General features: G+C 40.3%; 1 protein-coding gene across 1 annotated transcript in view; it reads right to left on the bottom strand.

The window, feature by feature from the left end:
* The window catches only part of ARHGEF28 (Rho guanine nucleotide exchange factor (GEF) 28), a gene marked incomplete at both ends in the record, with an annotated part of 93409 nt that overhangs the window by 66503 nt on the left and 2962 nt on the right, over positions 1 to 23944 (bottom strand). The window contains 5 exons of the mRNA XM_010009442.1: positions 2350 to 2410; positions 3945 to 3991; positions 7703 to 7775; positions 11125 to 11305; positions 12575 to 12758. Coding sequence (XP_010007744.1) covers positions 2350 to 2410; positions 3945 to 3991; positions 7703 to 7775; positions 11125 to 11305; positions 12575 to 12758 — 546 coding nt within the window. The remainder of the gene's footprint in view (positions 1 to 2349; positions 2411 to 3944; positions 3992 to 7702; positions 7776 to 11124; positions 11306 to 12574; positions 12759 to 23944) is intronic.

Raw genomic sequence — 23944 nt, 5'->3', positions numbered from 1 at the left:
TCCTGCCAAAAACATCGCCATTTAACAACATTGCCAAACAATTTTTTAAAAAGTATTTTAAAACAATCCAGGGTAATAAAACTGCAATATTTAGTCATGTGGTTATGAGTCAGGTTAGAACATATACTGATCTTTACATTCAAATAAACCAATAAAACCAGCTTAAGTCATGTTATAAATTTCTGGTTGTCACCAAACTCTATTTCCATCCTTCTTCGTGCCTCCCCTTCCACCTTTTATTGCACGCCCAATAGCCCACTCACTCCCCAACCTACACTTCAGCCCCATTACATCTCACACACAGTGCTGACTGGCAGCCCTCCAGGTCCTGCTGAGGTCATCAGCAAAACCACATCAGATATCTGTTACAAGCATTACAGCCAACTTGAGTATACAATGGGGAGATAGGCAAGGAAAGCCCACAGTGCAGCCGGCAGCGAGTCCATGATCCAGTCCTTACAGAGGGCAACTAAATTCTCAGTTACAGTGATGTACTTCTAAAACAAGCAGAACCAATTTCACTGCAGCTTCTCCACAAACAAGTCAACTTCATAAATGTACTACAAGGTAATCAGAATTTAGGGGAGGGACAGAAGGACGGTTCTTTTTCAGGTAAGAGGTACAACAGGAAATTTTTCTTAGTTTAATATAAGCTGAGCCTGTGCTTGGGACAAAAGGTATTTATAGATATATACCTACATGTTCATATCCATATTTGGAATTTTAGTTCACACATACATAAGATCCTAAGAAAATATATTTAAATAAAATTTTAAGCACCTAAATCTTGTTTCAAGTTGTATGCAAATTCACCACTTTTTTTTACCCTAAAGCTCCTCTAAGAATCTGTATTCTAAAACTCCTAACAGTAGGAACTATGGCCAAAATTGCTTGCTTGTTGCCTGCAGAGGACTCAGGCTCTGCTGCACCTGCCCATCCAAGCACCAGAAAGGAGACTGAACTAGTTTGAAGCCAGAGAGCCTGGTTCCTGTTCCAGCTGTCAAAAGCAGCACTGTGTAAATGATGCCTTAGAAGGAAAAGGCTTTTCAGAAGTAAGAAATAAGTACCAGCTATAATTCAGGGTGGAGAACTTAACTCTGTCAACTTTCAAGCTACCTTATGTTCCTTCCAGATGGTATAACTGCAGCAAAGACTGTAGCAAATGTGACTTCAGATTAGCAAACCATAATCCCTCCCCAAGGCTCCACAGCCAACTACACTGAGATACAGTCCAGTATTTTGGTCTCACTTGACAAAACCAATTTTATCATATGGGCAGTAACATCTCACATACATACACTACATTTTTGAGCAAGGCAAGGACTGCTATGATGTCCTTTACTCAAAAGCACTAAAGTCAGGGTAACTGTGAATGCTAATATTTTTGCTACTACTCCTAATTCCCTCATGCAGCTTCCTTAATCCTTGGATGGAAGAGTGAGATAAGCATTTAAATGGTTAAAGTACAGGCATTTGGCATAACAGTGACTAGAAAAATAGATAACTAGATTAATTAATCTATGTTATTAATTAATTAATAACATAATTATTGAATGAATGAGGTTATTAAAATAATCTGCCAGCTTCTTACATTAGAACCATGGCTCTTGAGTTTACATCAGTTCATTCCCCTCTAACAAAAACCGCCCCCATTCATGCACATATATCCCCTCCCTTCCTACACACAGAGCGACACTTCATTTTGCAGCCCCCAAAGTTTGCATATGGACCATCTGAATGCCACCATCTAGGCTGCTCTTTCTGAGCTCAGCACTGGACCACAGGCAAGTGATGCCATCCTGGCCATCTCTGCCTGGCACAGCAGCTCCCACTGGTAGAGCTTAGTTACTCATTGTCTTTTGCTGTGCTCTGCATGAGCCCATGTTTGCACATGATTCTTGTGGCTTTCCCCAAACTTGAAAATACTCACCTTCCTATTTGAGTTTCAGTCTCTAAATGTACTGTTTAGTGCAACTGGCTGTATTTTTCCACCAGCCCCACAACTAACCATTCTGGCATCTAAACATTTCCACATGCTTCATTTCATCTTCAGTCACATATGTTGGCTCTATCAGAAATTATTTTCAAGATCATTGCTCCTACAACAGTTAATATACTACTGAAAAATCATAGGGTATTATGATACTGTTGGATACACCACCTATCTATACTAGAGATGCTTTGAAAGAAGTTCTCTTTCTAACACAGATATAACTAATCTTTTGCCAAGCTCGGCTGCAATGTCGGTGAGCTTCACCTCTTTTAAAGAAACTGCCTTATGTGTATTTGGCATCACATTAGTATATATGAACAGTGTTTGGGAAGTCAAAATGATTAATTATTTCTTACCTACTCCCAACAGGACATGTTCTTCATTTTCTTTAGAAGGAACCATGGAGTCTAGGAAAGGCTAGAAACAGAAAACTTGAGCTATATCTTTAAAGGCATTTGTGCTAGTTGTAAGCTGTGCTATAGGCTTTCAGAATTCAGTTCAAACACTACCAAGCAGCAGTCACTTCCTTTTATCCATTTTAATAAATGCAACAAATACAGCATGCTACTCCCAGACTCTAATATGAACCCTACACACTCAAAGTCTAAACATAACCGAAGAGGAGACTAAACAATATATCACTTCCCATGCAAGCTCCAGTTTCCAGTCTGTTCTCTGACAAAGTTTAACAGTGCCCTGACTAGCCAATATACAATGTTTTGGAGGAAAGAGCAATGTATTTTTAAGATGCCTCTTTCTGTAATGCCAGAGTTGTTCACACCTGTAGAAATATCCCGTATCAGTTCATTCTTTATAGTCAATTACGGCCGTTCTGATAGATCAAAACAGAGACAGTCAATATGGTACCAAAACCTTTTCCCCTCAGTAAGACTTGTAAAGTGCAACACTCTACCCCAAAATGCGTTTTCAACATAGACTCCAAAATGCATGCATACTGCAGAGATGTAATTCTGAGATTATATAGATTATGACAGTTACAATCCCGAACAAATGGTCAAACTTCTGCACAGCTGGCAATTAAAAAGAAAAAAGTCATCACTTGTATAATAATGACCTAACAAAAGTGGCAGTCCAACAACATTCCACTAAATTCAGATGTTATTGAAAAAATCAATATTATTACAATTATTACTAGCAGCTAGTAGCTACTAGTAGCGAGTAGCTATTACTACTACTACCACCTATCACCTTTACCAGATTTGCCAGATTTTTTACCAGATGTTGTTTCTCACAAAGTGAATCATCATTTTAGCTTCATACCCACTTAAGCTAGTGATCTAATTCCTGCTTTAAAAGGCAATAAAACAAAACACTGAGAGAAAGGTTTTCTGTTTTTGTAAGCAGATACATATTAATAAAAAGCAGAATAGAAGACTAGAGATCAAATACAACTGACTAACCATAACAAGACTTCTCACAATATTGGTCCCCTCCAAAAGTTGATAGATACCTCCAGGTAAATGACAATGGGTACTGCCATATGTTTTACATCAACCATTTTTTCCAGTTAAGATGAGTTAAAGACTCACAGTTACCCACAAGGTCTCTCTTGGAGACTAACTCCTCAGATGTAACGAATCATGCCATCTCAAGGATGACACTCAGGCAAAACAGGTTGTGCTCCCCCCAGACTGGCAGCCGAACCACTAAATGCACTAAGGTTCACCATAAACGCAAGAGATTTCTGGTCCGAAAGCACAGCTTGCTTCTCCAGCCCAGATTTCCAGCCCACAACCACATAACAGGTTCTTTCAAATAATAATCATCTACACATGTAACTATTCCTGCAGGATAGGAACGGGCAGGAAACGTTGTCTGGCAGGCATTAGTCACCTTATTTATTTGTTAGCTCTGGGCGGTGCTCAGATAGCCAAGCAGAGGTTGCTGCTTCTCAACCTAAACAAAGCTTAATATAAAGAGAAATCCATACCTTTGTATCGTCCTGGGACAACTCATCAGATGCCAAGTTCACAGGACCTGTAAAAGCGAAGATTCTTGCTTCTAATAACAAGCAAAGTCAATTTGGTTTCTGCTTTGGTTTCTGCTGCTGTTCACTTTCATTTTTCAAATAGAAGGGGGACACAAGGGGCAGGCAAGTCAGACCAGCGGATAACGGGCAGCCCATGTATCTCCCCACAGCAGCGTTCCCATGGGCAGCGTGAAAGCTCATGCATAACAGTGCTATGTTATTGTCATACTTATGTCCAGGCTAGACAAGCAACACGATTTGTCAGCCAGCTGCTGATTAACCCCCACACACTCAGAAAATCAACAGTTTGCCATGCCTCACACCAACTCTGCAGAGCAGCTGTGCTCTGCTTTTCTTCTGCAGGGCTTTCATGCGGGTTTTTTTCTAATGGTTCCATCCCATGGCCGTTGGGGAGGACACAGCAGGTGCAAAACAAGGAACACACTTCGCAAGTTTTGCCCAAACACAGCCTCAAGGACTATTGTGAAACAGCAACCAGGAGTTATCTGGCTATAGGAATGCAAATGAACACCAGCATCACTCAGGCTTCCAGTAGCTTTATTACCTAGTAAACATATTTTAAATAATAATAATTACATAGCCAGAGGTATGCTGGTAAATACGTTTTATTTTATATTGAATCTCCCAACTCAAGGTTCACATCTGTTCTGGGATACATGAATCCCTCTCTGTTCTCAAGCTCCAGCAAACAGCTGAACTAAGTATGATTCAGCAGCTAGTGTAGGGTGGTTTGAAGTATTGCCTTGAGAAATGTGGGGGTTTGGGACCTCTGTCCTTTCTTGGCATTGCACAACATCTGAGTTTAGAAAAAAAGAGCTGCATCAATATATCTTTGGAAAAACTATTCAAAGGCATCTGCCTACTAACGAGATCACACAATCTTCAGCAACAGTTCACCAACCCTATCTAACCTGCAGGTCTTTGTGAGACCAAGTTCCGAGATGCAACATGTGGGCCCACTGCAACCAGTGCGCCTGTTGTTCCTCACCCCAGTAGTGCCACTTCATGCTGGTAGGAGTCAGGACTGAGTTCTTGCTGCTGACTATCTTTATCATTAATTTTTAATTAATCCACCTTCTTTAATTAACCTTCTGCAGTAGTCACACATATACCTCTCCTTGCATTCTAACAATCACAGAGCACAAACCACTAATGCCAGCAAACAAAGCATCCCAGGCATTGCTTTTCAGCTATAAGGAAGACTATTTCTTCTATAACTGCAACTGCAGAAAATTACTTTAAAAACTTCAATGGGAAGATAATTTTACAGCACAGCCATACGATCAGCATTATTATCATTGTGTTATAGTTATTATTATTATGCAGTCTCACAATACTCAGAAATAAAAAACCTGTTTGCTCAATACCTAACAGTATTCAGTCAACTCATGGGCATGGAATTTCAAGGTCAGAAAAGAGAAAAAAAGCACAAGCTACTGAATTAGCCAAAATAACATGTATTTCACCTTTTGTTCTGCATCCTCACTGGATAATGTATCACCCCATGTATTTGAATTTAATTATGTTGCTATGAGAGGTTCATTGCTAAGCTAGTAGCATCATCTTACACTGACCCACTGCTTTCATATGGTTGCATGTCACAAGAAACAACATATTGCTATAGCAACTTCCACTTGATAATAGCACAGGACTTCTGATAGCATTGTGTTTTAAAAGTTCATTGATCTTGACTTTAGGCCCACCCAGAAGTGAGTAGTTACTACTTCTTGGAATGGCAGCAGTTTGAAAATCTGAGTAGGATCCTTTCATGACATGAATGAGCCAAATTAATGCCCTGAGCCTAGCATTCATTTTATAAAGGAATTCAGTGAATGCAACTGAGAATGTAGTAAAAAGTATTGTGTCAATCATTTCATATCATTTCTTCTTCTAATAGCAACAATTTTAACTCGGTCTTGAAAATGGTGGCAAATGGAGAGTGTAAGACAGGCTACTGGTCACTAGTAACAATCATTCATGATTTTTCAGTATCTGGATTTGGTGGTGGTTAGTGCAAGAGGTAAAAAAAAACCCAAAAAGTCTCACTTACAGCAATACAGTAACTTGCAAAGCGTGGAACCATGATTACTATAATTTGTTTTTATAGGTCCTGTATACTACCAAAACATGGCATACTTTGCTTCGTGCTACTGAACTACGGGTGTTTTTTTTTTTAAACAGGCACAAAAGAACTCTGATGTATAAAGGCACAAAAGTATGTAAGTTCCATTGAAAACATAAATAGGTATGTCTGCCTATGCCAATAGCTATGTCAAATATTTTTGGTGTAAAGAGGGGATGAAAAACTTTACAATCAGAATCCAAAATGAGACTAGATGTTCTGAACTGGTGATCTTTATTCTAAAGAACCAATATCCACTGATAGCCATTATCTGCTTGTGCCAAGTCAGCCAGAATTAAAACTGCTTTTAGTGAAAAGTATCAAAGTAATCATCACCTAGAAGTTGTATTGCCCAAGCTACTGCCACATTCAGTGCTACCAATCCAGGCTATTCACTTTCTGCCCCTGGGGAGCAGCACAAAGATCACACTGGTCAGATGAATACCCAGAGCCAATGTTTGCACACTGCATCACCGAAGTAATTCATAAACCTTGTATGGTAAATTGCCACTTACAATAACAGATGCACAGTTTGCAGCTGCTAACAACAGCTTATCATTTCTCTGTAAGTTTACTGTTTAATGGCAAAATGTTGCTGGAAATGTTGGGCATAAAACTCCCTTTTCCAGCACTAAAAAAGGCAGCCTACATGTTTAAACAAGAGCTACATGACGTCTAGGTCCCCATTTTATCCATTCACATAAAAGTTTCTAGCCAATGCCACCTGGAACTTCAGTCTCATTCCTTTCCTTCAGTCTGGCCCTGGTCCTATCAGCAGTTTATGCAGGTACTCACATTTCTGCTAGGGCTGCGCCCAGCACTGCCACTGAGCAAGAGTGAGACTCTTGCAGAGATCACAGTTTTCAGCTTCTTGCTTAATCTAAATATGCAGCATCAGCCACACAAGCAAACAGCCAACTGATGGAAATATTTAATTAATCTCTAACAATCATATGTAAATGCCCGAAGTATCATACTTCTGATGCTTTTTTTGTGGTTTTCTTTTCAGCTGTAAGACATGCTTGCTCCAATGCATACCGGGATATATTCTGGTAATGAAAGAGCATTCTCATCGGGAAGCACAGTCCCACAATACTAACAGAAGTAAAATGGTCACCAAAATATTGAATGTCTAATGGGAATTTTGCCACATTAAGAAGGCTGGACCGGATCCCAAAAACTATTCATACCAAACGTTGCTCTGCTCCTATCTTTATTGAGTTGTTCGGCTTCACTGGACTTTGCAAGCTGAAGTGTTCATTCAGTTAAACACTGCCCTCTCCTGGAATCTTCTGGCATTTTTCTGGCTCTTACAATAAAATCAGTTGAGGCTTTTCTGGTCACTATAAACGCCATAATTTTGTGCACAATTTCAGTCTAACATTGGAAAAGTGATGCTTTCTAGGGAGTATTACGATTTACACAATTCTTGTAGTGTATTCCACTGTTGTCTACTTACAGGTTTCTAATGTCATATGAAACATATGACCTTCCTTAATAAATAAATAGTATATGAATTTGTGCCAACTTTCTAAAGCTTTTAAAGACTGCAAAACTATGGAATAAAAAACTGTACCTTCTACATGGCTTGCTGTAGTGCAGGGAATTTTTGTTCCTTCCACCGTCTCAACTTGGTTTGAATTAATACTCTATTAAAAAAAAAAAAAAAAGACAGTAACTGTATTTGATGTCTATGACATTTATCTGAAAACCCAAAAATAATATCAAAGACTAGCAAACAAATATGTTATAAGGAATACTAAAATGATTGAAAGAGATTCCACGGAGTATTTTATTGGTTACACTCCAAAGGAAACAGTAGCAATTCCTCAAGAGGAAAACTGGTAAAATATTTTCAAATACAAAGACAAATAACCTCCTGGTTACAACACACAAGGGAGCTAAAGGATCAGATTTACCATTTATAATGCATTGTTTATAACTTCCCTCTCGATGAGAACAAAAGCAGCATAACAGCTCTTTTGAGAAGTCTGGTTAACCTTGAGAGCATCTCTATAAAGCAATTTTGATGGATAGGTAATACAAAGAACCTAAACCAGGGCTAAACACTAACTACATGGTAAACCCAACTGGAATGCAGGAGCCACTCCCTCCCTGCATCCCTGGCCCCTGGCTGGGCTGACCCCTTCACTCAGATACACACAGAGACTAATAACTCCTGCTCAAGAGAAGGCTGTATTTTACTGCCTTATTTTAGCACCTTCAAAGACTATAAGCAAAGGGTGTGGAGGACAGAATGTCTCCTTTTGAGTAGTTGCATCTACAACTCTGCTTGCTTTTAGTTCTTCCCTCTAGTTAGGTTGCTGTGTATTTGTCATCCACCAGAGCAACAAACGGAAAAAAGGCATGGTAACCTGAGTATGAAAGAAAAAGTGAGGGATTACTCTAGGCTGAATATTGCAGCCAAACTGATCTGAAAGCAGTCAAGCGAGCTATAACACCTGCCTCTGTGGGGCTAATTACATATTTCTCAGCTCCTCTGTTTTTGTGTGAGACACCTTCCTATTCCTATATCTGCCAGGCAGAAATAAATCAACTGCTTCCTGGGAAACTACTGTATCTGCCCACCACCAGGCAACAAAATTACTTACACTATTATAAGTTATCTTAATCATTTTGGGTTATTATCCTGGTTTGGCCTTTTTTTTTTTTTTTTTTAAATACCCTGACCCTATTTCACCTGTCCATTAATCCCGGGATTTCTTTTCCTCTCACAGAGCGCCTCTCCCTTGCACTGGCTGTGCTGCCTCCAGCAATAGAGACAGCCAAATGATCACCTCCACACGCTGCTTAGGGCTCTGCTGGAGGTGTGAGATGAACCATGCGGCCTCCCTAACGGGTGCTGCTACCACCACAGCAATTTCTGCCCCAAGGAGGTTGCACAGAGCTCAAGCAATTCCACGTTCTTCCTCATCATCTTCAAAAATCTCTCCTCTGTATTGCCTAGCACAGCCACAAAACCTGTGGGTCTACACTTTTTGAACTGCAGAGCCCCTGCGGGTTTCCAGTGAAGGCATGGCTCCTCTATGGGTAACTAACTTACTGACAAGTTGTTTTAACTTTTCCATTACTCCTTTAGACTTGTAAGGACTAGTCGAGGGACTAAGAACCCACAGAGCAGGGACTAAAAAACATATTTGAGAAAGACTGGGATTTTTTTGCATGAATAAATGCAAAAATAGTTTGTGCTGCTCCCTAAGCCACCCACTGCACACATACAAATACAATGCTGCATGCCACCATAACTGAGACAAGCCCCTTCTCTTTAGTTCGTGTCTGATGCAAGCCTAAATAGCAATGCGGTCATTTATGCAGTCTCAAGATATAATAAACTAGATGTACAGTCTTAGTCTGCTGTAGATGAACCAAATACTCCAGTACAGCAATAAATTCTACCTCTATTTTTAAAAGACTATGTATCATGAAATCTCTAATGCCCATTTTATGCTTCAGATCCAGCTAAGGGCTGCAAGTCCTTGTTTGCAACAGAAAAAAAAAAATTTACCTTACCTTTTTCACATAAAACATGGTCTAAACATGACAGTTTGATCATCCCCTCACATACACTGCAGGATGATATTGATGTATACGAAATTAACTAAACCATGTGATCTTCCCAACTATTCTGGCTTATTTCTGCTTTATCAAAAGTAGTGTGATATTAACACTGGGCAGGGGGGGAACAGGGTCCCCACAATGGAGGATATAGACTGCTGCAAGTAGAGGAATGAGCAAAAGGGAAACCCACAATTGAAAGGCAGGAGCTTTTTCCTGAAAATACTAAGTGCAGAATTTTGCAGCCTTTAAAGCGTCTTTGTCTCTGAGAGCCATGCAAACATCTACCACACCACACCTTCTCTTGCTATTTCAAAGACTGAAGGAAGAACAAGGATTTGATGAATGCAAGAAAGAGCCAATAATACAAATAACAATGCATTCATTATTACAGTCTTGGTTTTGCTGTTGCGTTTGCTATTGTTTCCATGGAAAAGCTACACACAAATTGTAGGTATTCTGCAAGCTACAAACACAGAAGAACTTCTTTATATTTGAACAAATCAAAATCTTGGCAGTGTAGCTATACAAGATTATACATAAGGTCTATACAATACATCACACAAGTTTTTGTGTTTAAAATAACATGTGGATCACATTCTAAGCTAAAACAAAAAGAAAAAAACCATGCAGAATGCAATAAAGATAGCCCAAAGAAAATCAGCATACAAGTATGAAAACATAACTTAAGCATGGAAAGATTTTAAGATCAGGGGGAAAAAAAAAAAAAAAAAAAAAAAAAAGCCTATTTTTATTGCAGTTTTATTTCACTAATTTTATATAGTCATGTATTCTCAATCTAAAACCATAAGTGAGCACCTGCATTGCTATTAAAGATTATGTGATTTCAAGTGTTTTCCTCTTTACTTCACAGAAATTGAGAGGTATCCTGAAGAATATCACAGCAGTGCTCTAGATACCTTACAGTAAAATAAGACCTACTAAGCCATAACTAAACTCTACAGCAAAAGTCTGCACTCTGTATTTCTGCTGTAAATAATACAGTGGGGTTGGCTCTTGATAAAGGCTCCCAGACATTACACTAGTAGACAAAAGAATGAAATTAAATAGTATATTTCAAAGTACTAATGTGAATACAATGGCAATGCAATTAAAGACACAGAGACTGCAGAAAAGATTCACTGTAGAGTCCACAATGATTCACAAACAACTTGGGAGGTACAGAAGGCTTTGATAAAGGGCTCAACATGTCTTACCCTCCAACTTCACACATACAGTCTGCTACACTTACGCAAAGTAGAAGCCCACAACAGTAATCCTGCGATTACACTGGCCATTAGTGACAGAGGCAGCTTAAACTGAAAGGCTACTCAAGAAACACAAATCCAGCCTAAAGAGTCTATAGTTAGAAATTACTGAATAAAATCTCTGGACAATCCCCTGAGCTACGCAGGTATTTACCTGGTAAAGAAGAGGTCTGTCCCAGAAGTATTTTCTGAAGAGCTTAATGTCCGACTCCAGCAAGTGCTGCGTGGTATGGCTAAATGTCAGCGTTAGAGCTCCTGATGAATGAATAAACTGCACGCAAACACCCTCGCTGATCTCCACTCTTGAAATGTCAAGCGAGTGACTGCCCTGGAAACTGGAACAACATACACATTAAACCAAAGCAGATGCTCTGCACGCAGGTAGAATGAAAGCACAGCCACAGTGAGGTTCTGGCTCGCCTTTGTTTGGCACAGCCCATCAAGATCCCAATGTACCCACTGCAAAAAGTAGAGGCAGAAAATCTGAAACATCCACCAAAAACACAGCTGGGCAAACAAATACTTACCAGTTACTCTATTCAGGCCTAGGAACACGCAGCTACTTCAAGCCATCAGCAGGGAATAATCGTCAGCTCTAGATGGTTACTCATTATTAAAATAAGCCACAAAGAGCAAGCCTTGACAACACCTATTTTTGCTTATTGCTGCAATTTAGCAACCTTTTCTTGTTAATGTTGCCATATATAGCAGTAGGACACAACTGTCAGCTAGCAGGTTTTTTATCCCACAATACTGAGGAACAGAAAGTATCTCGAGAGTACAGCACTGTTTGGATGTTACGCAGAAATGAGACATACATACAAGAACATAATGTACTGTACCAGTGTTTAAGGGTTTTTTTCAAATTGAAGTACAGGTTAAGTCTCACATAAAGTATAAGCTGCATGGAGCCAGAACCAAATGAGCCACATACCAAATAAAAATGCAACCCAATTCTTTTATTTTCCTATTTGCAGATAAAAGCCAACAGTGAGAAGGGGCATCTGATGCTGAACATTTCATACCCCAAGACACATACACACACATATATCCCACACAGCTCCTCAGGTCCATATATAGGAAACTCCAGACAGATTAAAAGTGCGAGAAATTACTTCAAGTCATTTATCAGTCTGGTAGCTCTTTGGCAAAACAGTCATAGCTGCAGCACTGGCTTTGCTGCTGACACTCCGTTACCCATCCACACCTGAACTTTACAGTGGTCACAAAGTATGCTGAAGTTCTGTGAAAGTCAGGTCCTGTGATTCTGTTTATATATAAATATTTGTCTGCATGTGTTTTAAGAGGTGTCTTTACTTTTTGGTAATGTAAAAGTATTCAGTTGCAATACTGCTGTGAAAGGTACCTGATGGTGCAGCTGGTCCTCTGTTACTTAATTGACTATTAATTGACTTGTGAATGTAATGAAGGATGCAAAACATAAACTTCCTTCAATTGTAAATAGAGGTTTACCACTTAAAATAGTAATAAAGGCAAAAAGCAACAGAAACCAACACAAAATCAACACTCAATAAAAACACCAGTACTCCCCCCATCCCTTAACTGACAGTTTTTCAGAGGAAGCAGCAAACCGTTATACTTACTTTGTGAAGACCTTTACAAGTTCAGAGTGTCCATTTTGTACAGCCAAATCTAATGGTGTTGCTCCATCATCATTAGGTAATGCTAATGCTGATGACCCTCCAGGCTGGGCTGCTAAGAACTGGGAAAGCTTAACCAAGCCCAATTTCATCACAAGGTGGAGAAGAGTTTCTTTATGTTTAGGCTCTGGAAAAACACAACAAACAAACAAAATTATATGTAACAAAATCCAGCACTTTCTTGGCTAGAAAGCATAAAAAAACCCTTGTTGTCATCTGCAGAAATCTCACAGCTCAGGCTCAGACATACAAAAGCACTTTGGCAGAATCCATCTTTCACTGGAATCAACAGAGTTAAATTCCACCTATGAAGCTAGACTAGGATATCCAAATGCCATCTAATTTCATCAAAGAACCACAGAATCATAGAATAGTTTGTGTTGGAAGGAAACTTAAAGATCACCTAGTTCAAACCTACCTCAGACAGGGACACCTTCTACTCAACAAGGTTTCTCAAAGCCCCATCCAACCTGGCCTTGAACTCTTCCAGGAATGGGGCAGCCACAACTTCTCTGGGCAACCTGTTCCTGTGTCTCACCACCCTCATAGTGAAGAATTTCCTCCTAATACCTAATCTAAATCTACGCTCTTTCTGTTTAAAGCCATTACCCCTTGTCCTATCCCTACATGCCCTTGTAAAAAGTCCCTCTCCAGATGTCTCGTAGGGCCCCTTTAGGTACACTAGAAGCTAGTCTAAAGTCTCCCCTCAGCCTTCTCTTCTCCAGACTGAACAAGCCCAACTCTCTCAGCCTGTCTTCATAGGAGAGGTGCTCCAGCCCTCAGACATCTTCACTGCCCTCCTCCGGACTTACTCCCTCTTGTGTTGGGGGCCCCAGAGCTGGATGCAGTGCTGCAGGTGGGGTCTCATGAGAGCAGAGTAGAAGGGCAGGATCACCTCCCTCAACCTGCTGGCCATGCTCCTTTTGCTGCAGCTCAGCACACAGCTCAGCACACAGTTGGGCTTTCTGGGCTGCAAGTGCACATTGCTGGGTCATGTTGAGCTTCCATCAACCAACACACCCAAGTTCTTCTCGCTGCTTTCAACCCAACCGCAGCCCAGCCTATATTTGTGCTTGGGATTGCCCTGACCCCCATGTGCAGAAAACGGTTGGAATTAGATTATCTCAGTATTTCTCTCTTTCCTTGTTTGTAGTACAACATTAAGCACAAAAGATGTCCCAATATATTTCAGAAGACGGTTAACAGGCAATTTTCCAGCTGCTTTGCATTGCCTCAGCAACATAAAACATCTGGCAGCATGGCCAAGTACCAAACATAATCTGAAGAAAAAAAAAAAAAAAAAGAAAAGAAAATAAAGGAGGCAGGGGGTGATTTTTCAAGGCAACACTGCAAGAGGTCCTTAGCAGTATAGCAAGCCATAAGCTGACACTCATGTGGGTAAAATATACAGGATAATTCTTGTGTCTCCCTTTTCAGCAAGGTGACCTCACCTGCCAGTACTTCCTCTTCACTTTTCAGCACATAATCATCAAGCTCAACAGGATGATGCTTAAAATAAATGAGTACACAACGATAAGTTAGTCACTAGATGCTGATTCTCTACCCAAGCCCTTCTTGGGTTTTATTGGAAGATGGTTTTATCTGTCTACATACATTCTCAAACACAAAGCCTCTGCAACTTAAAGGGAATAAATAAAATTGAGATCAAGACCCACTCAACCTGTTCCTTACACTGACATTTGGTATGAAGTTAAATATAAGGGTACATTCACAAAGGTCAAGTATTTAAAGGCAGTTGCTCTACAGCTCTTAAAACAACTGGCTGAAATATATTAGGTTTCCAGTGAAATTTATCATCCCAATTCAACACACTTTTTCTTCCCTGTGACCCAACCAGTTTAGAACACATTATTAAAAATGATGTGCTCCAATGGCAAAGTGAAGCACCTGAAGCATACATAGATACGTACACTCATTTGTGCAAATACAGTTAAAACCAATAGCAAATTGCTGTCAAATTTCCTCTCTGCATCAATATTTACAAGATAAAACTGTCTGATGGAGAACAATCCTACAACAGAAAGCGCAGTTACACACCCGAAAGCTAATACAAGAGTTTTTCAGAAATACTTGCGCACTGAGCAAAGGTATCATGTAGTCACCCGCAAACACAGTGGCTCAAGGCTGACTCCTATTCAGTTTTAGTACTGCCTCTGAAAGTGTCAGGAATATTTATTTTATTGAATCATTAAAAAACCCAAAAAAAACAACCTTGAAGAGTTCTCAAGGTCTCTTGTCCACTCCTTGCCTTAACACAGGATTAGTTCAACTTGAATAGCTCCTGACAGATGTTTGTCTCATCTGTCCTAAAAACCTTCCAAATACAAGAGGTTTTCATAACCTCCATAGGCAATCTACACAACAGATTATTTTACCCTTGCAGTTACAAAGATTCCAAATGCCTAGCTTAGCTAACCCTTTCTCAGTATAAGCTTGCTGCTTCTTGTCCCATCCCACACAGATATAAGACCCACATCATTCCTTTCCTTTCACAGCTTCCTTTTACATAACAGAAGGCTGCTTGTCATGTCTCAGCTGAGAGTTGCTTCTTCAAAGTTGGACGTTTTGGAATGTTCATTCTAGGGGGGCAAAATCATTATCCTCCTCTGAAAACACTGGACTTGAAATGTTGTAGTATTAAAAAAAGCTCTCTCTCTCATCTCATAAAGTCAGAATAGCAAGGAACCTAAGGAACTACTTGCTCTACCACTCCACAAGGAAAAACTACTGTGTAATCTCCACTGGTGATGAGTTTTTGCTCTGACTATTCAGTGGCAACCCATCCAGACTTCTATCTTTCCACTTCAGGTGGTATCAAAACTTTCAACAACATCAAATTCAGGAAAACCAGGTCAAGCTTCCTTCATGAAATAAATTCCAGACATAAGAGTAAAACAGAGCTTCAGAACACAGACTCACCGTTAACAGCCAGCAAACCTGCATGTAGCATCTGAAACCTGTTTCACTGCAGTTCTAACAGGCGCAGACACATAAACAAGATGCAGGGGGAATTCTTTATACCCGAATATCACTAAACATATTTACAATATGTACCTAAGTATTTCTAGAACACATCATTACTTTATAAAATCAAGTCATCTTCCGACTTCCTTCTTACTTGTGGCTAGCCAAAACGTGATCTAGTGCATTAGCACGTCCATGCAATACTTATCTTCCTCCCAGGTTTTGGGCAATAGATTTTTTTCTTTGTCTCCGCATTTCAGATTCTAAGCCAAAAATGTGTCCAGTTGGACACAGGATCTACTGCAGGATCCTAGGCCACAGAGGAAAGTAGTGAACTATGGGTTTTTTTCCTCAAAGGTCTGCAAAATATCTCTAGTTTCAGTCTTTGGAAACAGCGATCATTGCTGCATTTTAGTTACCAACACTAATATGAATTACAGTGTTTACATTTCTATCAAGTGAAATGGCATATATGTTTCAAAGTTTTCAAGCATACAACCTTCATGTCCACTGAATCCAACTCAAGCATTTGTAGAACTGCTTTGCTAAAGAGCAATATGGAACCAAAGAATGACTTGGGTCAGAAGGAACCTTTAAAAATCACCTAGTCCAACCCCCCTGCCATGGGCAGTGACATGTTTCCCTAGATCAGCTTGTCCAAAGCTCCATCAACATGACTTTGAACACTTCCAGTAATGAGACATCCACAACTTCTCTGGGCAACCTGTTCCAGTGTCCCATCACCCTCATTATAAAAAACTCCTTCATTATATTCAATCTAAATATACCCTCTTTCAGTTTAAAACTGTTGCCCCTTCTTCTGCTGCTACAGGTCCTGGTAAACGTCTGTCTCCATCTTTCTTATAAGCCCCCTTTATATACTGAAAGGCTGTAATAACGTCTCCCCAGAGCCTTCTCTTCTCCAGGCTCATAGAACAAATGTCACAGCCCAGACAATTTCTGTGGCCCTCCTCTGGACCTGCTGCAAAAGGTCCATGTCTTTCTTGTGCTGGGAACCCTAGAGCTGGATGCAGTATTCCACATGCAGTTTCACAAGAGCAAAACTCACACAGTGAGTGAGTGGCTGGCTACAGTTAGCCCATAGGCAATATGGAAGCATGAAGATCTGACTCCAATCTGCATCTTCAAACTCATCAAACAATTTGGTCTGCCAGGATCCAAGACCTTCTGTACACGAACATTTACATGAAGAGGGCTCAGGCTTCCCAAAATCCATCCAGAGATAGTGGAAATGATGGCTGATATGCCACGTGAAAAACGGGGACCTCAGTTCAACTTCCTTCTCCAGATGGGATGTGAACCCACACACATCTTCAGACTTCCTCTGATCAGTCATCCAGTGGGAGCATGTGCTGTCTACTCTGTTGCAGAGTAATTGAAAATGGGTCATGGTCCAGAAGGAAATTCCACAGATGCGCAGCAGAAGACCAAGAAAGCAGCAGACTGACTGAGACACAACATCAGCTGGGAGAAGTCTCTTCTGCTAAGACCTTTTTCAGCATTTCTCATTATACTGTCATCAGATGTGGAGAAAAAAATAATAAAAATGCTGGGAGCCCGTGTGTCTCACTTGCTTGGAGAATGCCCTAACCATCCAGACACAGTACAAACGTGTGCCACTGTCTTCCCTTTCTGTATTTCTATTTTTCTTCCCTGAAAACTGACAGTATCATCTGTGCTTTGCACTAGCCCCAGTGCTACTTCTGTGCTTCAGAAAGTCTCCCCAACAAGGACTCCAGCAGACTCAAGGCTATGCCACCAGTCTGGACCCTGGCAGAGCATCGCCAGACATCAGGCATCAGCACTTACTTGTCTGGCATGTTTACGTGTACAGCCAGAAGTTTAAGTTTAGATGTCCGGGAAATGAGCATGTCCAAAACATAGGCCTTAGAACCATAGAATCACAGAATGGTTTGGGTTGGAAAGGACCTTAAGATCATCTAGTTCCAACCCCCCTGCCATGAGCAGGGACATCTCGCACTAAACTGTGTTTTCCAATGCTCTGTCCAACCTGGCCTTGAACACCGCCAGGGATGGAGCATTCACAACCTCCTTGGGTTTGAACAAACATTATGCATTTCAAAATTGCTCCTTAGCAATTCTGCTGAAGTCCCTCTTTAGACATCAAAGTGCTTTCTTGAGATGCTTCCAACTACACCGAATTTTCTATATACAGTGTGAATAAGCAGCCAGCACATAAGTCCATCTAATTAAAACACATGCAAACACATAAACCAGTGTTAAGCACATCAAGCATCTGATTACATACTAACCACACCGCAACCCTCAGATTAAAAACACAGAAACAGAAAGGCAAACTTTAATCTGAACTTCATCCTCTTATTAAAACTTTGGCCCCAGGCCCGCTGGTTTTCAATGTATATTGTAACACTGTTAAAAAGCCAGATGAACTTGCTCTGAGCCAGGTAAAATCAGGAGTTCTCCACTCAGCAAAAACAGAGCCCTTAGGAAGCCTTCCCTAATTTCCTCATTAGGAAGCCCTAATAGCTTCCCTAAAGCTATTCCCTAAGTACTTCCCTAAAGTATTCCCTGAAGGATAGCCTTCTCTCTGCTCAGACACTGCAGCAAATAAAGTTACTCTTTTGATGGCCAAATCTTAAAAACAATGCAGTATGAATAAGCCTGTTACAGAAGAAACTAGTTCTAAAAATAATTAATAAACGGTAATTAATCTTTGTGGTCTTGAACAACATCTACAACAATAACTTCCATTATCTCACCATAAATATTCTACTAACAAAGTTTTACCTGCACAACCTCACAACCTCCATGTAACCTTAAGCCAAATTTGTTCATGGCTAGCTTGAATGCACGTGGTAGCAGAACCACGAGGCAGCTCCACCACCTGTTTTCACCCCTGATGCACTTTGTTAGAAACAGCAACTCGCATTCCTCCCCATCCTTCACCTCTACAGACTATGTGTTTGCTGTACTACTCTCTTCTTACTACTCCCACCTGGCTTGCCCAGGAGTGAGCAGAAGCTGATGACATAAAGCAATTACTAATAGCTTCATGATACTAAAATCTGAAGTACAAATTGTGAAGGTGAAAGGATTCTCTTTCAATACAAGAAAAGTCTTTTTCACCGCAAGTCTGGTCAAACACTGGGACAGGTCACCCAGAGAGGTTACAAACTGTCCATCCTTGGAGGTGCTCAAACTTGAATCCAACTTTGAAGCTAGAGGAGGGTAGGACCAGGCCACCTCCAAGGACCTCTTCCATCCAAATTGTGCAATATTAAAAAGAGATGATGACTGATATTAAGTTTTTTAAATAGACACCCTAAAAAGAAAATATCTGCACTAAAAAAAGGCTAACATTCTGAAATAACTCATTTTGAGCACTTTTAAGAACAATTTTCAGTTCACCAACCTCCTCTTATAGCTTTTCACCGTGACAGAACAAAGGCATTTTCCCACACTTTTCACTTTTCTTTCTCCTTCCCTTGAGGTAGATTTCAAATGTGGCAACAATGGGTTGGAAAAGAAGGAAAAAAAAAAAAAAAACCCACAGCGACAAAAAGAAAACCATCAAGAATTTAAAAAATGTGAAAAAACATCATCAGTTCAACTGCATTCAGTGGCAAACAGGAAGAAGATATGGAAAAAGGAAAACATAAGGCTTCTCCAACATCTTCATATTTAAATGGCAAAAAACACCATTTCCATTTCCATCAAGACAAAACCCTACAGTTCCTAAGATTTGAAAGACGTCTTATTCATACAGGGTCAGCTACTGCAAGGCAGGTGGTGCTGTAATAGATACGCACCATCAGGACGTTGTTTTGCATCCCATCCTGATTTTCCATCCAAAACACTCTGTTTGACTTACACAGCGCTGAGCCAAACACAGTCTGTTTTAAACATTAAATAAATCCTTTTGTTCTTCCCTGCACCTGAATCCTTTCCTGTGTCCAAAACAATAAACTGAAAACAAGTATTTCTCTCTGACAGAAATGACTAAGCCCTTTCTGGGCTATGAATCTCATTCATTTCCTGGAAGGAGACTAAAAACCTCAAGACTTGTGACTTGAAAAGCAGGGGGAGACATCAAAACTGGCTGACAAATTCCATTTTTTCCTGGCTTCATACTTTTATCCACTGCTTTTCATTTTTCCGTTTTTCCATTAGGTATGAGATTGTTTATAAAGCCGTCCTCAGTGCACCTCATTGCTGCAAAAACACACACAAGTGGTTTTGTGAATAGACAGTGGCTGTGATGCACAGTCAGGTGCATGACAGCCCATCTGAGGGCAGGGCTGTGATGACATCTCCCCTTTCCACTTACTTAATATCTGGCACATCCCCCTTTAATTAGTTCCCCTATTCATCAGACCTTTACCAACAGCCGGAGGCTGGCATCAATGCTGCTTTAGAAGAGAAGGAAATGGGGGAAGGCTAAGCTCCACCTCAAGGGTGGACTGTAAGGAGTCTTGCAGCAGTTTTAGCAGCAGGAAGGCTAGAGAAGGCTCCCATCCACTAGCCCCATGCAATAAAGGCTGTGCATGGTGCTACCATCTACATGGTCAGGTGAAGTTTCACTAGACTTTACTGTTTTTCCTCTGCCCCATGCAGTTTCCAAAGCAGCAAACTCCTACAGGGCAAAAGATGTGTCTGTTTCTCTAACCTCCTAAACTGCCAAAAAAATAATACCTCTCCTCACAAATCTTACCAGAACTAGAAATATCTATCTGCTGTTCCCAGTGTTTTCCTAATTCCATGAATGAGAACAAGGATTTTTCCACCCTCTCCCTTTCCTTCTGCAGGAAAAAAGAAATCTAAAATTCCAACTGAGGAAAAGACAGAGATAGTATTTAATTTACATCAAAAATACAACATGCATCAGCCACGTTTAAACTGCTGTAGCTTTTTTTTTGGAATGTGTTTAACACCAAGTGGAAACAGTACCAGGATTTACAAAGAAAAGGGCAGGGAGAGGGCAGCAAAGTCAAAAATGCCACAGAAAGTGTTAGAGTATTCCCTAAAGACAGAGTATAAAGCAGCAAGGTTGGGTACTTCAGTTCATGCCACAAGACCCAATCCTAGAAAAGAATTATGAAGCATTTATGAAATAAAATGAAATTCTCCTTCTTCACAAAAGGGAATTAAACAAGTACACATATTTCCCTATGATCCACAATTAATTTTCCTAATTCAGGTCATAATTTTATTTCTTCTGCTGATAGCCTTAAACCTAAAAAAGCACTCTTCCTCTTTAAAATAATTAATAGTGGCAAAACCAGCAGCAAATGTTCTTATTTGATTACCAGCACACCCAAATCACCCAGACAACCTGCACTCACACTCCCAGCAATGTCCATAAAACAACCAGAAACAGAGATGCCCTCAGCCTCCTGAACGTAAGGCAGATGGCTCTGGTGCATGTGCTCCCTCTCTAACAGCCAAAGAGTGTAAGTCTGAGTGTGTCAAAAAAGTTTCAAGGCAGATGAAGAACCTATGTCTGATGGTCCCTGGGGGCTGACACTCCTAAAAGACTTCCCTAACTTGATGGTACTAAGAGAGGAAAGTTTACTTGGAAGCATTTTGCTTTTCCATATTAAACCACTCCATCTTTCTTCTTTTTCTTAGTAAACTGAAAAACTGTTGGAAGAATTTTTTTTTTATTTTTTTAAGCAGCTCTAACAAGTTATTTGGCTTAATATTTAACACTAATTATCTCCATAAATCGAATAATACAGTTTTCAAAAGGAAAATATCCTTTATGAAGCTGCAATAAAAAGAAATCAGCTTCTCCCACTCCCACCTCACTAACCCTCCTTCCCCTTTCTTCAAACCCACCAACAAATAAATGTCTGAGCATAGCACATCTATTGGGTTCCCAGTTTAATCTAGCAGCAAACTGCTTGTGGGCCAGGTGATCTCAACATCCAGCCAGTTCATGTGAGTGAGCAGCCCCTGACATGGTTGTCACACAGGCACGCACTACAAGTGAGGATTACTGAAAGGTTCATGCTTTCCTGTTTCTTTTGTTGAACTTTAAACAATGTGGCTAACAAGTCCTGACCTGTACAACTGCACCAAATTCCTCAATTATTTGCAAGGTGTCCTAGACAATCCAGCCTCTCTCTATCCAATCCTTTTTATACCTTATAAAGGGAATACAAACACTTTTTCTGAATATCAAAACTCCTGTGAATAAATTATTCTTCTATCTTTCCATCAACCCGTATGTCTCCAAATCTTCATAAAAATGAATGAGGTCCAGAACACCAGATGGTGCAATAATTTTCTCAAGCCATGTGTCACTCAAAAGTAATTTTTTTCCAGTAAAAATAGCCCAGCAGCTCTGAAAATGGACAGAATCTCACAAGCATGAGGTCCTAACTAGTAAAGGATGATAGCACCCACATCTTTCACAACACAATACTAAAAGTCACGTGTCAAGACACCATCAGACCTTTAGAGCAAAGAGTTGCAGGTACAGCAGCTAGGGCAAGAAAGTCTCATCTCTTTCTAAATCCTTATAAAGTCTCTCTTTCCCATCCATTTTGATCTTTCGGAACATGGGGAAGAAATGGAGTGCTGGGACAACTCTTGATCACCTCATGGTGGAAGACAATCTCCTCCTCTTTTCAACTGTGCTGAGATCTGAAGCCCTCCTGCCCTAGTCCATCCCCCTTGTCCTTCCCTCTCCTTCATATGCATGCACAGGGCTTTCTCAACTATGCTTGGCTTCTTGGCTTTGGGGACAAAAACACAGTGATGGGGACAGCATGAGGAAGCAACAAGAGTCAGTGCTTCTTAGAGTCAGGTGAAAGAAGAATATGGCTGTAGAAAGAAGAATCAAATAAATAAACACAGCTGTATGAAAGAAGAATCAAAACTATGTTTTCAGAAAGGAGAGAGAAAGGATACAGGAGCCAAAAAAAAAAAAAAAAAAATACAAAATGCTTAGAGGACACCAAAAATATCAGGCCCAGCCCAAGCCCAAGGGAATGAGTGACCTCCCTCGGGCTGAAGGACAACCTGTCCAGAAAGCTTTCAGAAGCTCCCCACTCAAGAAAGGTGGCCAGTAATCACAGCCCAGGCAGGACTGCACTGCACTGGGAGCTCCTCGCTGTGGCTATGAAGCCCCACAAATTCAAATTAGGTTTTCTTTTATTCAGAAACAAGGAAAGCACATAGCTTCATTTAAGAGAAGTAACTGAGGTACAAAGGGAGATGTCGCCTCTTCAGTGCAACAGTGCCCGTGAGGCAATCACTAACGTAGCATGTTAGTGTAACATTTCAAACCTTCACAGAGACTTTGTGCAGTGACTGAAGCACACATCCCTGCTTTTTTGCTGTATTCAAATTTTGTTTATGTATAATATTTAAATCTGAAAAGTGAACAAAGACTGGAAAAAACACAGAAACATAAAAATGCCACTTCTATAAAAGTATCATGAGGGCAACATACTCTTTTCCATACAAATGTTGCAGCACATCTGAAAATTAACAATTAACATAACTAAAAATTAAGGAATTTTGCTATTTGCATAGCAGTCTGGTACCAGCTGAGTTGATCTCCAAACCTCTGGGCCCACAACACACCCAGCATAAACTTCCCCAGGTTTCAAGCAAGTAGGTACCCAGGTGGCTTTGCCAAAGCATCTCTCAGTACCATTGTTATCCTGCTGATGCTTCTGCACTGGGCTTCAGCTGGTTTTGACGAAAAGCTTAGCCAAGTCTGTGAACAAAACTATAGCTGATTTCTTCAGGCTTTGAATCAAGGTCTTCATTGCTAAGATCCAGCAGCCATTCCAGCAGCTGAATAACATGAACAAATATTTACTACACATCAAAACAAAACAAGTAACAGTCTTTTTTTTTCTCTCCTGTCTAGCCAGTATTTGAATGAGACATGGTATTTGTTTTTACATCTCTTGAAAGAGCTGTTTACAACAGACAGACAAAACCCATCCTTCTCCTGAAGAAGGCAGTAGCAGATTTCAAGCTATCTGTCATTAAGAATTAGGAAGATTTAAGAAGGGAAGAAAGCCCTCACCCAAAGAAATGGGCTAAATGCTGTGGTTTTACTTCCCAGAAGCTTGCATGAATCTCCCTTTCAGTTTGGCTCACATGGAAACTGCCTGTCCTCCAACTTCTAGCGATTTAAAGTGCTGAAGGGAAAACAGCCAAAAGTACCAAATTTTCAATGAAAAACATATGAAGCCATCAAGTTTAACAGTTTCCAACCTCAACTATAAATCAGGTGGGTCTGCAAAAAAAATTATACTATTCAGAAAAACCTAACTACAGTTTTGTGTTTGCAGTCAAACCTGA

The sequence above is a fragment of the Nestor notabilis genome, unplaced genomic scaffold (genome assembly GCF_000696875.1).
Source record: "Nestor notabilis isolate BGI_N333 unplaced genomic scaffold, ASM69687v1 scaffold5872, whole genome shotgun sequence".
NCBI classification, from domain to species: domain Eukaryota; kingdom Metazoa; phylum Chordata; class Aves; order Psittaciformes; family Psittacidae; genus Nestor; species Nestor notabilis.
The sequence above is the reverse complement of the archived record's forward strand: the minus strand, read 5'-3'. Positions and strand labels throughout refer to the sequence as shown.